Below are 18113 nucleotides of genomic sequence, written 5' to 3'. Positions count from 1 at the left end.
CAGATATTCAAATTGACGTTGACAAAACATTATTTTATCCATAATGATTTGAAAACACCGCAACTGTTTTCGTAAATGTCAGATGTAAACAAACCTGTCTGCCATCTTGTCTTTAGTTAAGCTCCTGTTCAGTGTGCTCCATTTAACTGATGCAGACCCTGTACTGTAATGCCTCAAAACAACCTTTCCTCAACAAACTTGGAGAAGGGATTTCGCTGGCGTCCGATGATGGGCTCAGATCCGAAACTATTTGCGGCGAAATAAAACATTCGTCAAAAAGTGTGGATGGTTGCCGTTATTTCCTTCAGACAGATGAAAAGCCTTCGAAGGCATATGTGAGAAGACACAAGTGTGTCAAATCTTTTCCTTCGTGAGGCACAGATTAACAGGGCACAAAGATAATGCATCCAATAATATTTCACTTAGTAGCAATAGACTTATTTGAAGACAAAAATTTACTGGAAAATGGAAATATCACCGTCGATGATGTTGCTGTGGCTTGTATGCACAATGAGAGAGTGTAGCACATTATCTGACGGCATCTAAACAGTCGAAAGAATGACGAGAAAAATACATCATTTGGGGGTCGTAAAAGTGGATATTTCATAGAGCCAAGGACATTTGCAAAATATCTGTGATCATCGATCCCAATTACGGATTAGATTGAGTATTTCATACGGTTCTAGATAATGACAAGCAAGTCCAGTTACGTCTGTGGTGAAACATGCTGACAGACGAAATCCTTCAAACGTAAACACTTGTCACCAGGAACAGTGCACTCACGTTGATTTTTTCCGGTTGCAGCACTGTGCCAGTCGGACGGCGAGTGCAACCTAACGGAGAACTGCGTGAACGGCCAGTGCGTGAACCCATGCGAAGCTCGGGGTGCGTGCGGCATGAACGCTGAGTGCCGCGTGCTCAACCACGGCAAGCAGTGCAGCTGCCCGCCGGGCTTCACTGGAAACCAGGCCGTCGAGTGCGTCAGGAGTAAGTAGCTCACACGTAGACACCAAGAAAGATGAAAGCGCACGTGGACAAGTTTCTACATCCTTCCTTCGTCTCTTACAGTACCTGTATCGTGCGAATCGAACAAAGACTGCTCTGAAGGCAACACGTGTAGAGACAGCATGTGCCTACCAGTGTGCAGCGCCGACACCGACTGCGCCCTCAATGAGAAGTGCCTCAAAGGCAACTGCATGCGTAAGTGTTTTTAAATAAAAATACATTTTCGAGTAAGCGCGAAGCCTGCAAAAGACTAACGGGAGCTGTTCTCGTCTGCAGTGACGTGCCGCGTCCACAACGACTGCTTCTTGGGCCACATCTGCCTGAACAACATGTGCATATTCGGCTGCAAGTCTGACGAGGACTGCTCGGCCAGCGAGCAGTGTATGGGCGGCCGCTGCGTCGATCCGTGCGCCTCCAAGCCTTGCGGACCCAACGCCATCTGCTCCACGTCCAACCAGCGGGCCGTGTGCTCGTGCCCGCAGGGGCTTGTGCCCAGCCCAACAGCACAGGTACGTCCCGATATGATACTCTATCCAGAGTTGTTAGCACCTACATCTCAAGATTCAGACGCCAGGAATTCTCTCACGCTGTCATTGCACATGGAGACTAGCAACCAGCACGAGTCCGGTAACATAACCTAAGTTCATTTAAACCGTATCTGAAACGTCCTCTGCTTACTCTGGCTGCAGATGTGCGAAGGTTAATTGTAACGAAATGTATTCTTTACGACAAAGATACTTTTATTATTTGAGAACTTAGTTATTTACCACAATTATAGCAATATTTAACAAATATAAGGTTCTGTAATACAACTGTGCGTAACTGCAGATAGGCAACCTAATTACTAGAATCGCAAAGCGGGCTGCATTCGCGCCTTCCTTCCGGGACGCATCGAGGCAACGACTTGCACCCACGAATTGCCGCTTGCATTATCACAAACTGAGCACATACTGAGCACTTGTAGTGTGAATTAAAAACTTGGGTAGATTCTCTGTCCATAGATATGTGTCTGTTATCAGTACGTCTTGTAGTTTTTGCTCAATCGTTTCTGAAACCCTGGAAGTACGTATGAATAATCCCGTATGTCCTACTCCCCCCCCCCCCCCCCCCCCAGACCCATTGGGAAACGAAACGGCGAGAAATATTCTTTTCATATTGTTACTTCTTACTTAAATAATAATATCTCAATGTTTTTGATATAAAATGGGTAATCAAAGCGTTAAATCTATATTCAATATTAACAAATTTCTCCTCTTCAGAAACGCTTTTCTTGTCATTGCCAGTCTCCATTTTATATCTTCTCTACTTCGGCCATAATCAGTTATTTTGCTGCCCAAATAAGAAAACTCATCTCCTATTTTAAGTGTCTCGTTTTCTAATCTAACTCCCTCAGTATCACCTGATTTAATTCTACTACATCCCATTATCCTCGTTTTGCTTTTGTTTATGTTCATTTTGTATCCTGCTATCAAGACACTGTCCATTCCGTTCAGCTACTCTTCTAAGTCCTTTGCAGTCATCGGCGAAACCCCGAAGTTTTTAATTTTTAATTCCGACTCCAAATTTTTCTTTCAATTCCTTTATTGCTGTCTCACTGTACAGATTGAATAACGTCGGGGATACGCTACACCCCTGTCCCATTCCCTTCTCAACCACTGCTTCCCTTTCCTGCCCCTCGACTCGTATAACTGCAATTTTGTTTTCTGTTTAAGTTGTAAATAGTCTTTCGATACCCGTATTTTACCCTCCATACCCTCAGAATTTGAAAGAAAGTATTCCAGTCAAAATTGTCAAAAGCTTTGTCTAAGTCTACAAATGCTATAAAAGTAGGTTTGTCTTTCCTTAACCTGTCTTCTATGAGAAGTTGTAAGGTCAATAGCCGGCGTGTGTGGCCGAGCGGTTCTAGGCGCTACAGTCTGGAACCGCGCTATCGCTCCGGTCGCAGGTTCGAATCCTGCCGCGGGCATGGATGTGTGTGATGTCCTTAGGTTAGTTAGGTTTAAGTAGTTCTAAGTTCTATGGGACTGATGACCTCAGAAGTTAAGTCCCATACTGCTCAGAGCCATTTGTAAGGTCAATATTTTTCTTTGGTTTCCTTTACTGCTCGCTCAATGTACAGATTGAATAACATTGGGGATAGGCTCATAACCAGTTATAACACCACAGAGATTATAAGACACTGAACAAGCAATCACTGTAGTCGTCCACGTAACACAGATACAGGCGTGACACATTGTGATGACGAAAGACTCTACCCGAATACTTTCTTATGTCCCCCAAACGCGCAGGAAATTGGTCACGGTAATTTGTTAAGAGCGATTGAGCGGGCAGGCTGCTATCAGCCGAGGAAAATTTCTCCGGTGTTACGGCTGGAAACGAGTGTGTCGGCGTCGGCAGGTGGCGTGCGTGCGGGCGCCCGCGGCGCCGTGCCTGGAGAGCCGCGGCTGCGCGCCCGGGCTGACGTGCCTGTCGGGTGCCTGCCGGCCGCTGTGCGCCGCGGACGGCGGTTGCCTGGGCAACGAGCGCTGCGACGCCCGCGCCGGCGTCTGCCGGCCCGCCTGCAGCCGCGACGACGCCTGCCGCCGCGGCGAGGTCTGCGAGGGGCTCGTCTGCGTCGCCGGCTGCCGCTCCGACTCCGGCTGCCCCTCCAGCGCCGCCTGCGTCAACGGACAGTGCCAAGGTGAGAGGGCGAGCCGGCCAAATCTCTAACGCGAGAGTCCATGTCTCCGCAACTTCTAAATCACCGTCTCCTCCTCTCTGTACAGACCTGTGCGCGTCGCCGACGGCTTGCGGTACAAACGCAGTGTGCTCCATGTCGAACCACGGCAAGCACTGTGAGTGTCCGGAGCCTCTCGTGGGAGACCCGAACGTGAGCTGTCGCCAGCCCACCACCACGTGCCAGACGGAAGCAGACTGTTCCGACGGGCAGACGTGCTACGTTGGTATATGCCACACCACCTGCAGAAAGTGAGTGTCTCTCAGCGAGCTATCTCTGTAGATGCTAATGCCGTGGTTACACTAATAAGTGGTTACACCATTAATCTTCTGCTTACAACCGTTCTTTGTTAAACATTTTTTCTTTCCATTTTCGCAGTGACTTGTCCTGCCTATCTGATGAACGGTGTGTCGGAGGGCTGTGTAAAACAGTGTGCAACAGTGACGCTGCTTGCGGGGCCGGACAGATCTGTGAAAACCGACTGTGCGTCGTGGGCTGCCGAAGTGACAACGTTTGTTCCGATAATCAGGCGTGCGTCGACAACAAGTGTATCAGTAAGTCGCCTGGTTTTGTCATACTTGTTCTTGACTTTACCCCAATGCACGGAAGGCCACGTCCAGACAAAATTCATTTCCACAAATATCTGAATGTATGAAAACATCGTCTTTTGTGTGGCCTATGCCTTTATAATAACGAGAGTATGCTCACCCTACATCTTGTCCTTCCTCCGAGGAATAAACTGCTAGCAGATTAATTTTTCGTTTCGTACAGAGTGACATGTTTATTGTTTATCTCAACGTGCTTGAATCATATGTTAATTGAAGATTCTCATGCTGAGAAATTGGTAGGAATGATCTGTTTTTAATTGGTAAATACTTTCCAAATTCAAGACCGCACATATATTTCTTTATTTACAAGCAAACAGTTTCGACAGATTTGGTTGTCATCTTCAGGACTTTAAAATTTTGTGTTATAAAATGTGTTCAGTTTGAGCTGGACAATTTGGCGTGATGTCCAACTCAAAATGAACGTATTTATAACATAATTTTTTTAAGGCTTGGAGGTGACAGCAAAGTCAGTCGAAGCCGTTTGTTTGTAAATAAAGAAATATTGTTGCAATCTTGGCTTTAGAAAGTTTTTATCGTATGTTACTATTTTCAACACATGAAAAGTACCTTTTCGCAACTATCCATTCGTTTTGTAGTCAAACTTCAGCAATTCACGAAATGTTAATAGCGACGACAAAAACGAGTAATAATACAAGGAAACAGAGCAGCTAACACAGTATAATGGCGAACGTGTAATGCAGGACAAATGATTAAAAAGACCTTCAGGAATGAATTGTTGCAATGATTTCTGGAATCACTATACCCAGTTATGATAATTTTCGCTTTCGCTGGGACTAGTAATTTGGTCTCTACTATTTCCTGGAAAAGCCAATAAATGACAAAACAGAAGAAACTAAATGGGAACTGACTCATTAATTATTCATTAGAGTAGATTTTTGTAAAGCTGTTCCCACAGGATAATCAGAAATCCATTAAAAATGAGTATAACAGACAATAAGTCGACAGCATATTAGTAGCTTTTTAACTAATGTCGGTAAAGAACGCACATATTGGCCAAATGTCGTACCAGAGTAGTAATATAATTATATGAACAGCCATCGAGACAGCCTTCACTCAAAGTGACATTCGTTATAGTGCTCTCCTGTTCTCTGGAGCATTAATATTTCTTGTGCCAAAAGTTAAAATAAAGTGTACACATAGGATGTTGCAAAATATTTGCATCAAACATCAAACGTCTTATAGAACAACCGCTTTTAGAGAAAAAAATGTTCGCTGCGCTTTCGTGTGACTCTAGGCGTCTTTTATTGCTAGTTATGTCCCTGAGAGGTAGTAGGGCGTAGGCTCTCTGCTGCGTGTGTATGCAATGCGTCTTGTCTACAATTCAGACATTTTCTCTGTGTGAAACGGCAAAATTAAATCACCTGTTTCGTTCTAAAATATCTTCCTTCTCTTAGAGACACTCACTCTTAAAGTTTTCTTGTTAAAAATCACTCTGTCAGTTTACTGGGGTAGGTAGTACGCAGATGGACACCTGGTTAATATCACTGATAGTTCGCTAAAAAATCATCGTCTCAGGGCCGGCGAATTCAATGCAGGGTAGGGGAACATTTTGTCTCTTGACGCAAAAACTTTGTAACACGTCGCATAAGGTGCGTGGTGGGGCGATGCCTAGTAGTAACGATAGTGTACCATGTTAAGCACCAGTCAATAGTGTCATTCTGACAAATATGCCCAAAGCGTGCACTTGAGAGTGATATGGAAAATTTAGCCTCTATATTCATGTTATTGCCCGTATAGTGAAGCTGTTTAACAATTGTAGTGTTTGCTATGGGTGACGTAAAGTAAAGTACTATATTGATAAGTTATAAAATAGTTATGCAAATAAGCAGGGTCCTGTGGTACAGATACAGATTTTTTGATAATTGGTACCTTAATCTGTACCCACTTGAGTGAGTCAGTTGCTTTTTCTCTGCGTCTAACGGTTTTCCCGCAAACACTTCACTGCTACTAACTGATGTTTTCTGCACAGTCGTAACTGTGCCATGAAGCGAACTACGCCTCTCAGTATGCCGTGAAGTGAACTGCGCTTGTCAGTATAGACTATCCGTTTTGTGTCCTCGTGTCCACACTTGAATAGCGGATCTGCCGCCCAGGGGAAAGTAAATGTTAATGGCTTGTTTGTGCCATACGTACTTAGAGATACTAGCCAATCTAAAATCATATTACTCATAATAGTTATAATTATTTGTCTGCAAGTGAATGAAATACTGATATAATGTTGTGCAGTACACTGTCCTCAGTCATCAACAGAAATACGAGGCGTGTTGTTTAAGAAAGTACCGTTTTGAAATTTAAAAAAAATACGTGCTAAGATAGCTCAATAATTTTATTTTTACATGAAAGCCTGTACCTTAATCTACTTTTCTACATAATTTCCGTCAATATTGAGGCACTTCTCATAACGTTGTACCAGTTTTTGAATACCCTCCTCATAGAAGTCTGCCGCCTGACTTGTTAACCACTGTGTCACCACTGTTTTGACGTCGTCATCGTCTTGAAGATGCTGACCGGCCAGGTTTTCTTCAACTGCAGAAACAGATGGTAGTCACTGGGCGCAAGATGAGGGCTGTCGGAGGATGATCTAGAGTTTCCCATCGAAAAGATGTGATGAGATCTTTGGTGTGATTCACCACATGCGGACGGGCATTGTCTTGCAGCAAAACGATGCCCTTGCTCAACTTGCATGGACTGTTGCTTTGATTCTGGTGTGACGTAGGCCACCCATGTTTTATCGCCCGTAACAGTTTGGCTTAAGAAATCATCACCGTCGTTGTGGCACCGCTCAAGGAAAGTCAATGCACTGTGTAAACGTTTGGTTTTGTGCACATCCGTCATTATTTTCGGTACCCAGCGTGCGCACGATTTTCGGTAAATCAAGTGCTCGGTCACAATGCCACAGAAAACACTACGAGAAACATTAGGGAAGTCATCCCGCAAGGAGGAAATGGTAAAGCGTCTGTTTTCTCACCTTATTGTCCACTTCCTGCAGCAAACTTTCATTAACGACCGAAGGACGCCCACTCCGTTGTTCATCATGCACATTTGTGCGGCCATCTTTAAATGCAGTCACCCACTTTCTTACCATTCCATCACTCATAATGTTTTCTCCGTAAACTGCACAGATCTCAAGATGAATATCGATCGCTTTTAGGCCTTTAGCACTAAGAAATCTTATAACAGCCCGTACTTCACAGTCGGCGGCACTCACGATCATCGGAGGCATCTTAAACACTCAGTACACAACGTAAACAAGGAAGAATCAGAGTGTACGTAGATCAAGGTACAGGCTTTCATGTGAAAATAAAATTATTGAGATACCTTAGCACGTCTTTTTTAAATTTCAAAACGGTACTTACTTAAAAAAAAAAACACGCCTCGTATCTGCACTTAAACCCCTAATACCCTGTGCAAAGTTTTTGAGGGAGAGTCAGAAGCGTACCCCCAACATTGCCTCTTTCTACGAGGTAACGGCTGAAACGCGTGGTGTAGGGCAGAGACAGACAAGACGCTGACGTTAACACAAAGTCTTCTCCGTCTCTCTCGGGGCAGAACACTACTCTAGACATCAGAGACATAGTCTGCGGTATACTTGGGTGACTGACTTGTAAGTGGGGGGCTGCACTTCAGGGCGTGTGCAGGTGCTGAGAGGTGGTGACGTGTTGCAGACCCGTGTGACGCGCCCAACGCGTGCGGCGCGTGCGCGGAGTGCCGCGTGTCGAAGCACGGCATGCAGTGCTCGTGCCCGGCCGGCTTCGCGGGCGACCCGCTGTCCGCGTGCTCCAAGCCGGCGGCGCGCTGCCCCGCGCCCGGCTGCGACCCCGCCGACTGTGACGAGGGCGGCTTCTGCGCGCAGCCCTGCTCTGACGACGCCACCTGTGCCTGCGGAGAGACCTGCGTGCAGGGGCGCTGCCGCTCCCGCTGCGGCCCGGCCGGCGCCTGCCCACAGGTACGGCTGACTCGCACACTTCTGAAGACACGCTGCCTGCAACTGTCCACAGCCTAGAAGAGGCCGTCTACGTATGAAAAACTCTTTTGCAGTACAGTAGGACCACTCCCGAACGGACTTGAACCACTCATCACGTTCATTGCCTTCACCATTTCAAAACCTAAGAGTTACATTCCAACTTAACATAGGTCTTCGGCAACGTTACACCGAGCGAGGTGGCGCAGTGGCTAGCACACTGGATTCGCATTCGAGAGGACGACGGTTCATTCCCGCGTCCGGCCATCCTGATTTAGGTTTTCCGTGATTTCCCTAAATCGCTCCAGGCAAATGACGGGATGGTTCCTTTGAAAGGGCACGGCCGTCTTCCTTCCCCGTCCTTCTCTAATCCGATGAGACCAATGACCTCGCTGTCTGGCCTCCTCCCCCAAACAACCCAGAAACGCTACGAATTAGTCTTACACCATAAGTTGTATTCCAAAAATAATATAGAAGGCGTGGTCATTAAGTTTTAAATATCACCTCAAAACATTAAAATGACATACGAGGGCTATTTGGGAAACAACATTAGATCAGTCACACAATGGAAACCACAGTGAAAATCGCAAATATTTTATTTGCAACTGTTTGCTATACTTTCCAGCTGCTTCTCTACATAGTCGCCGTTCTGACTTGTCATAGCGTTGTACCAAGTTTCCAATACCCACGTCATAGAAGGCTGCGTTCCGACACTTCCCTGCGCTGGTCTACAGTTCGTTGGCTGTGCCAAAATGTTGTCTTCATAGCCAACGGCTCATGTGAGCGAACATCAATATCAGAGGCAGACAACTCCGTGCTGTATTGTGGGTGATCAGACACTTGGCATCGAAAATGCTGGAGGGGCTTCGCTTCGTCGCTGCCCCAACTGCGTGCGGCCGAGAATTGTCATGAAACTTCTCAGCGGAAACCCACATTAGGCGGGAGACACTATTGTTCTAGGCATATTTACGTGCTCATTGTGTGCCCAGAAGTGAAAACAGCGTCGTGACGCGATTGACAGGCGTACTAGAGACACTGCCCGACACATCTATGCAAAGCTTCGCCTGATTTTCACTGTCGTTTCTATGTCGCGACCTATCGAGCATTACTTTTCGATTAGCCCTCGTATTTAACTTTTTGTCCATTTGCAAGTACGTGCCTGCACTCCTGGTATACAATGCAACCCAGCGGTAAGTCGCTAGAGGGGCCAGACCGAAATGGCGCCGCCCATACATGAAGTGGGGCACCGTTCCGTAATTCATTCTCGATAGCAGCAGAAATGTTGCAGCTGCGGCAGGCCACTCCAGATGATTATTTAGCAGTCCAGACTGGCCTGACACAACTGCGACATTTCCATTCCTGCCGAAAACGAATTACCGCACGATATTGCATTTTGTTTTGGCTCTTCGCGCTTCGGTAGTGGAGCGCGGGAATTTCAGTGTGTGCTAACACTGCAGGCATGTACCTCCAAACACACAAAGACATTAATTATGCAACTAATTTTCTGTAAATGATAGTTAAAACTTTACCAGTGGTATGTTCTATCTCTGTTTGCGCACATGTGACATGACGCACAACATAAATATTAAGTTCAAAAACGTCTCTGTAGTTCTTACAGCACAAAGTACCAATCTCTCTCCGGCCACCCCATTTAGGCTCTCCGTAGGTTCCCTTAATCGTTTAACGTAATTGCTGGGTTAGTTCCTATAAAAAGGAAAGGACGTTGCAGCGTTCTTGCCCGTCGCAGATTGTGCTACTTGTGCTGCGTCTGGTGGTTCTCCAGCAGAAAGAGGTTCCTACTCAATGGTCTGAAGATGACCACAGTAGTGGTCGAAACCGGTCACCTTAATAAATAAATCGTGATCAAGACTGTTTCTATAATGTTTCTATATATTGATCACTGTCACTCCCATAATGTATTCAAAAGTAATTATTATAACGATTTAGGGGGAAAATAAGCTGAACATTGTGTTGGGGAGAACATTGGACTTCAGTGGTACGTGCAGCAATGTTGGTCGTAGTGCTGCGATGGTGTAATAGTCAGGAATCCTGCCTAGTAACAAGGAAACCCGGGTTCAAGTTCCGGCCGTAGCAGAAAAATTAAAGCATTTATTCTGCTACCACCATTATCGTACATAAAGACGAAACTTAGAAGTCACGAGGAAAATTTAATTATAAGATCAAATAGCAACAGTGAAATACAAATAAAAAGTTAAATCGATTAATAAACCGACATCAATCGGAATACCAAGATGGGAAACAAAATCGCTACGAACTGACGCACGAACCTAATAGTTTATGCGTCGCAAACCGTGTGGGCGTGTGTCGTTGATATTTCCTTTGTGTCCAAGCTGTAAACGAGCAGTGGGCGACTCTACTGGAGCTCGATGTGCGCTCGGCTGCATCTGCAGCGCAGGCCACAGTGGTAACGGCGGGGTGTGGCGCTTTGCAGGGCCAGGTGTGCAGCGACAGCGGGGCGTGCGTGCCCGGCTGCCTGTCGCACGCGGACTGCCCGCAGGACCGCGCGTGCTCGGGCGGCCAGTGCCGCGACCCGTGCGGCCCGTCGGCGTGCGGTACGGGCGCGCAGTGCCGCGCCGCCGACCACCGCGCCGTCTGCCTGTGCCCGCCCGGCCACCGCGGCGAGCCCAGCAAGGCCTGCCTGCCCGCCGGACAGTGCTCCGCCGACGCCGACTGCCCGCCCGACCAGTTCTGCTCGCCCGCCGACGGCGCCTGCCGCAACCCGTGTCTGCAGGCCGACGCCTGCGGCACCAACGCACAGTGCCGCGTCGCCGACCGCAGGGCCGTCTGCTCGTGCCCACCCGGATATTACGGAAACCCTAAGCTCGAATGCAAGCAAGGTACGTCCCTTCTCCACTCGCATCTGTCCACTAACACCACACAACGAGACCTCTGCCGCGGCCCTATTGCAATCATTCTCCACGTGACTGACATACCGCGTAACAACTTTAGTTTTAATTTCTGGAAATCTACGTATTCGTGAGCTGAACTTACTAACAGACTACACAATCGATGAATAAAGATCAACACGGCGTATATGACAACTGACAATATGCCGTGACAGCACTGCATCTGCACTGAAGACACGTCAGAGAAACACGCGCGTCTACAACAGTCGTATGCAGCACGACCATTCGCAGACACGGACAAAAGTACACTACTGGCCATTAAAATTGCTACACCAAGAAGAAATGCAGATGATAAACGGGTATTCATTGGACAAATACATTATACTAGAACTGACATGTCATTACATTTTCACGCAATTTGGGTGCATAGATCCTGAGAAATCAGTACCCAGAACAACCACCTCTGGCCGTAATAACAGCCTCGAAACGCCTGGGCATCGAGTCGAACAGAGCTTAGAGGGCGTGTACATGTACAGCTGCCCATGCAGCTTCAACATGATACCACAGTTCATCAACAGTAGTGACTGGCGTATTGTGACGAGCCAGTTGCTCGGCCACCAGTCACCAGACGTTTTCAATCGCTGAGAGATCTGGAAAATGTGCTGACCAGGGCAGCAGTCGAACATTTCCTGTATCCAGAAAGGCCCGTACACGACCTGCAACATGCGGTCGTGCATTATCCTGCTGAAATGGAGGGTTTCGCAGGGATCGAATGAAGGGTAGTGCCACGGGTCGTAACACATCTGAAATGTAACGTCCACTGTTCAAAGTACCGTCAATGCGAACAAGAGGTGACCGAGACGTGTAACCAATGGCACCCCATACCATCACACCGGGTGATACGCAAGTATGGCGATGACGAATACGCGCTTCCAATGTGCGGTCACGGCGATGTCGCCAAACACGGATGCGACCATCATGATGCTGTAAACAGATCATGGATTCATCCGAAAAAATGAAGTTTTGTCATTCGTGCACTCACGTTCGTCGTTGAGTACACCGTCGCAGGTGCTCCTGTCTGTGATGCAGCGTCAAGGGTAACCGCAGCCGTGGTCTCCGCGCTGATAGTCCATGCTGCTGCAAACGTCGTCGAACTGTTCGTGCAGATCGTTGTTGTCTTCCAAACGTCCCCATTTGTTGACTCAGGGATCTAGACGTGGCTGCACGATCCGTTACAGCCATGCGGATAAGATGCCCGTCATCTCGACTGCTAGTGATACGAGGCCGTTGGGATGCAGCACTGCGTTCCGTATTACCCTCCTGATCCCACCGATTCCATATTCTGCTAACAGTCATTGGATCTCGACCAACGCGAGCAGCAGTGTCGCGATACGATGAACCGCAATCGCGATAGGCTACAATCCGACCTTTATCAAAGTCGGAAACGTGATGGTACGCATTTCTCCTCCTTACACGAGGCATCACGACAACGTTTCACCAGGCAGCGGCGGTCAACTGCTGTTTGTGTATTAGGAATCGGTTGGAGACTTTTCTCATGTCATCACGTTGTAGGTGTCATCACCGGCGCCAACCTTGTGTGAAAGCTCTGAAAACCTAATCATTTGCATATCACAGCATCTTCTTCCTGTCGGTTAAATTTCGCGTCTGTAGCACGTCATCTTCGTGGTGTAGCAATTTTAATGGCCGGTAGTGTATTTTGAGATTCACAATTTTCACTTTGTTCTCGTTTTTCTGCTAAAACTGTGAACATGTCCATCATCGGAACCGGTAGTGAAGACAGCACAGTGTGTTTAATGCATTTATCCAAGCTTTAAAATTCATATTACAACCGGCATTAAAGACTGTATGCTATAGTAAAAATGTTAAACTTTACGAAAGAAAGCCCCGCATCGTCCAAAAGATGCAACTCATGATACTGTAACACTGACTGTTGATACTAATTCACTTTCAAAATGAGGGAAATCAGTTTCTTGTGCCAATAAACGACGGTGCCGTTTGTCTGTAGTTTACCCCTTCAGGTTCTGTACCCGTAAGAGTGGACAGGAGAGAACCGGATGTCGTTAGTGCAGCAGGGGCTGTGTACAGAGCGGCGGCGGCGCTGTGGTTGCAGGAGGCGGCGGCGACTGCGTGCGCAACCCGTGCGGCGAGAACGCGCGCTGCCGCGACGTGGCGGGCGGCTACGAGTGCTCGTGCCCGCCCGGCTGCACCGGCGACCCGTACCGCGGCTGCCTCTGCGAGGACGGCCTCAAGAACGCCTGCGCCGGACACCGCTGCGGAGCCAACGCCCTCTGCAGGGTCACCGCCTCTGGGGGGCCCGAGTGCTACTGCCCTGCCAACTTCCCGGTCGGAAACCCCGAGCGTGAATGTGAGTACCTCTCTCGCTTTGTCGACGTCGCTTTAGCGGACCGTCTGCATCCGGCTACCACGGTACAACCCTGCAGGAGCATACACGAAACTGATTTGAATCTATCAGATGTCTCCGAGTCAGCAGGAGCGATAGAAGTTAGCAACAAAACGGTATTGCACAAGGTGGTGTAAAAGTCACTTCAAAATAGAAAACACGTCACGACACATTTTAGAAAGGTACCTCTCGTGCACATTTTATTGCAGTTGATGGACGAATTTTCTCAAGTAACAAATACTAAAAAAGTACAAATGCCACTATCTTATAATGTTCTTAAGTAATCGCTTCTCCGGTCGTTTAATTCAGACATTTAAGACTGCGCTTGTAAGTTTCGGGGCTACGTACTAGTCTGAGTCGATAAGGAACAATTGTTGTGTGACAGAGAAGTTACTACAAATGTCTGTATTTCGTATGCAAGCAAAAAGTTGAAATACCTGAAGCTTTCATCAGTAATTTTTCAGCATTTTTTTGTCGGAATGTCAGCTCACTAGCTCGCAAAACAGGTAATTCACTTCTCCACACTTTCTGTTCGTGCTAGGGCGAAACATACGTTCAGGGAGAAGATAAGACTATACCGAAATTTAAAATAACTTGTATGCACCTGTTATCATTGGCATGGATTGTGTACCCTATACTCCCTCAAAAAGAAACCCGAGGGCGATTTCCTTTCATAAGAGCAGTAAAGAAGCTACTAAGGGATCATCAGATATTGAAAGGAGGAGTTGTGACAGATCTGCCTGTTTCTGCGCCCGTATCTGTCATGTCATAGCTACTAAGGGCACGTTATGTGTGAATTACGATTTCGTTTGTCTCTTGCAGAGGCACCACACACTGCCATCAGATTTTCTGAGAAGGAAAAAATAACGAAATATCCTTCGCTTTTCATTCCATCTAATCAGTTACTTTACTGTAATTAGTTGCAACTGTTAAGTCCAATGCACGGTAAAATATGCTCGTAGAGGCTCCATATAGTGTCTGTAGCTCTACTCCATCACCTTTTCAAAATTACATATTTATGAATTGTTGAAAGCCAGTAAAAGATTACCCTCTACGTGCAGTAGCGGGGCAAAGCGAGTCACTGCTTACAGTTTTAACCGTTAACCTTTCTGTTATTTGACCATTTTACAGAAACTCTTTTCAAATAACGATTCTTACACAGACCAACATTTTGCTTGACTCTTTAGTATCAAGAAAAAGGCACACACCTGTGGTCCCATTATAGTCTTTACATGGCAGCTGTTTCCCATTGTACATTCTAGACTGCCTTGCTTCCCAGACTTTGAAGTATTAGTTGCCTAGTCTGTGGCTATCACCAATGTCTGTCTCCTAGAGACCCATTGGGTACGAAGTGACCCTCTTCTGATTTATGTTTTCCGTAAATCGCATCAGGAGGACAGTGTCGCTGCGCGTGAGTCCAGGCCACGGCCGACGTCCTCTCCCACCCACTTCCAGTCGAGCTCGTGCTTAAGGAAGCTTCCTTCCTTCCCAGCCGATATATGAATCATCGTGACTGCTTCAGCACAAGCCCAGCGAGTAGTTTCCACAATTCTTTTTGTTTACAATCCAGAAGAGGCTCGTGTGGCTCTAGTGAGCTCTGACTTGGAAGTATGAGCTAGGTAACTAGGATTCTGCTCCATGGCGTAAAACATGACAACTTCACCAACTGTTCCTGGTAAATGTGTTGAATGTAGTTTGCGGTTGGAAAGGGTGGCACTTCCGGGGAGAGATGAAGGTGCTGTACAGGTAACTGATGGCAGGATGACCGGCAGTGAGTGATGAAAATGTATGTGTCGAATTACTGGCGGACTGGCCCCATTTGGTGGAAAACATTTTTGACGTAATCCAGTGTTAGCGGAAAGTTTCATTTAAACTGTTACAGGCGGACACGGACTTTATTATTTTATAATGTTTGCACGAGGTTTGAACATATTTGGCGCTGTTTCGGTAGCCGAGGGTTTAGTCCAGATGTCGAGTGTGGAATAAATTATTGTCGTAACTCATAACCTCGCGTCAGTCTAGAATTATCGCAGCAGGCGTTCGCGTCGAGCCTAAAGAACGATTCAGTGTGTGGGAGAGGTGGTAGTAAGGGTGGATGGGTGCGTTCCGCAGGCGTGTCGGACCGCTCCGGCGTGGACTGCCGCACGCGCGGCTGCGGCTCTGGCGCGGAGTGCATCCGCGACGGCACCGCCTTCGTCTGCCGCTGCCCGCCCGGGACGACGGGTCGCCCCGAGGTCGGCTGCCGCAAAGGTAGGTGCTCTCCTTCTGCAGGTGATCTGCTACGCTGCCTGACGCTCTGTCGCCGCGGACAGCTCCCGTTCGCCACCCTCTCGTAACAATACTGTGGACCGCCACCAGAACCGGAGCTCGTCCGCGGCAGCTGCCAAACGCTGCGTTAATAATATTCTAGCCTAAGCTCTAGCAAATATCTTGTAAATACCTACGGGTTTCCGCCATTAGTCTGCAAGGAGAATTAACAGCGTAACTGCTGTACAGATGAGCGTACAGGATTCGACGACGATACCCTGTACCGTAAGCCGTCGAGTTAACCACAGATCTGGGCATGCACAAATGAGGTTGTTTTGAAGAAAGCATGCTTCTACGTTTTCGTTGCCGTTTGCTGCTGAATTACGGTAAGCACGTCCCATTAACCCGCTGGTATTTTACTGTGCACGGGGTATAACATGTGAATACATTTTGCTGATTAGGAAATGGGTATTACAATAACACTAATACTGACAGCAAATTGTTATTATGGCACTCACTGTATAACAGTCTGCAGCATTACGCCTTTTGTCATCATGTTTCATGTTTCAGGTTGTAAATACTCACTGTCTCTTCGTATAACCTCGTAGCACATTAGTAGGCTCACGTGCAGAATGTTGCCACAGTATTCCAATCTGTCTTGTCACATGGTCTGCTGTAAAGCACAATACACAAAACCGAGTGACATGGGAATTACCTCACACCCCTCTCTAAACGTACTCCATTTAATCTGTACTGTGTCCCCCTGCATTTTCGGAAGATTTCCACAGCACTTAACAGAAAAACAGAATCTTGAAATACCACTGCTAAATGCGTGTTTAGGACGCCGTTCTTTCTTCATTGTGCGTCGACGCGTTCACAGCCTTTGTTTCACTTACTTCAGAAATTATGTTCCCTGACACAGTAAAGCCAATACACCGCGATCGCCGCCGCTGTGTTAAAATATAACCGATAAGTCAGATTGGGAACTGTGAAAGGAGCATTCTCACACTACATGTACAGTAGAAATCATCTTTCCGTCATAGCACTCACCCGGATGTCTGTGTTTTTGTAAATAGTTTTTCCTGCTTGTGAAAAGCCTATGTAGTTTTGTGTGTCTAAATTTTCTTTTCCGTGGAGATGTGGGCTGACCTCCTTCAGAGCCTGTGTGTTTTCCCGGCCCATCTGTGCACGTGAGAATTTCGTTTCCTTTCACAGTTCTTACGACGACTGTTCTCTCTTTCTCCCCACTCACCACACGCTGTGTTTGTTTCTGTCTCTCTCTCTCGACCCCGGCCCGACTCGACACGAAAACTCACCAACAGAGAACACCTGTGCGAGTGACGTAGACTGTCCAAGTGAGAAGGCTTGTGTGAGCGGCGAGTGTGCCGACCCGTGCTCGTTGCGGGGCGCGTGCGGCCGCGGCGCGCTCTGCCGGCCCCTGATGCACCGCGCGCGCTGCTCGTGCCCGCAGTGCCACGTGGGGTCGCCGCACGTGCAGTGCGTGCGCGACCCGGACCCGCGCTGCGGGCTCGAGCAGCAGCCGCGGCCGGGCGGGGGCCCGTGCGCGGCGGACGCGGACTGCGGGCCGGCGGCGGCCTGCGTCCGCGGCCGCTGCGCCGACCCCTGCGTGCGCCCCTGCGAGCCGGGCAAGCGCTGCGAGGTGCGCGCGCACCGGCCCGTCTGCGTCTGCGCCGCCGGCTTCGTGCTGAGCGACGCGGGCGAGCTGGCGTGCGCCTCGGGGCCGCCCGCCTGCGCCTCCGACGCCGACTGCGCCTCCAACCGCGCCTGCGCCGCCGGCCGCTGCGTCGACCCCTGCTCGGCGCTGCCGCCGCCCTGCCGCGAGCCCGACCAGGCGTGCGACGTGCTCGACCACCGGCCCGTCTGCATCTGCGTGCGCCGCTGCAACCCCGCGCTCTCCATCTGCTTGCGCGACGCCGGGTGCCCGGCGCACCTCGCCTGCCGCAACTTCCGCTGCGTGGACCCGTGCGAGGGCGCGGGCTGCGCGCCCGGCGCGCCTTGCCGAGTCGAGGACCACACGCCCGTCTGCAAGTTCTGTCCCGCAGGATTTGTCCCTGACGCGAAATACGGATGCCTCAAAGGTAAACGGACGGACGGCGCGACACACACGACTGCTGACTCACGACGGTCGCGTAAAAGGGTGGGGCCGCGACGACGCACGGGGATTTAGAATAGACTAATGTTCTAAAAACAAATATTGGTTACGGATGACTGACCCGGCGCGGCACTAACTAGAATAAATAAAGAA

General features: G+C 48.4%; 1 protein-coding gene across 1 annotated transcript in view; it reads left to right on the top strand.

Annotated features, from left to right (window-relative positions):
• LOC124775374 overlaps positions 1-18113 on the top strand; it is a 607101-nt gene that overhangs the window by 278873 nt on the left and 310115 nt on the right. Inside the window, exons 38-48 of the mRNA XM_047250212.1 lie at positions 805-987; positions 1069-1200; positions 1282-1514; positions 3403-3685; positions 3771-3972; positions 4100-4275; positions 8016-8296; positions 10764-11169; positions 13313-13606; positions 15713-15850; positions 17170-17946. Of these exons, the coding sequence (XP_047106168.1) occupies positions 805-987; positions 1069-1200; positions 1282-1514; positions 3403-3685; positions 3771-3972; positions 4100-4275; positions 8016-8296; positions 10764-11169; positions 13313-13606; positions 15713-15850; positions 17170-17946 (3105 nt within the window). The remainder of the gene's footprint in view (positions 1-804; positions 988-1068; positions 1201-1281; positions 1515-3402; positions 3686-3770; positions 3973-4099; positions 4276-8015; positions 8297-10763; positions 11170-13312; positions 13607-15712; positions 15851-17169; positions 17947-18113) is intronic.

This window comes from Schistocerca piceifrons, chromosome 1 (genome assembly GCF_021461385.2).
Source record: "Schistocerca piceifrons isolate TAMUIC-IGC-003096 chromosome 1, iqSchPice1.1, whole genome shotgun sequence".
Lineage (NCBI taxonomy): Eukaryota > Metazoa > Arthropoda > Insecta > Orthoptera > Acrididae > Schistocerca > Schistocerca piceifrons.
Note: the sequence above shows the minus strand (reverse complement) of the source record. Positions and strands in the feature narration are given on the sequence as shown.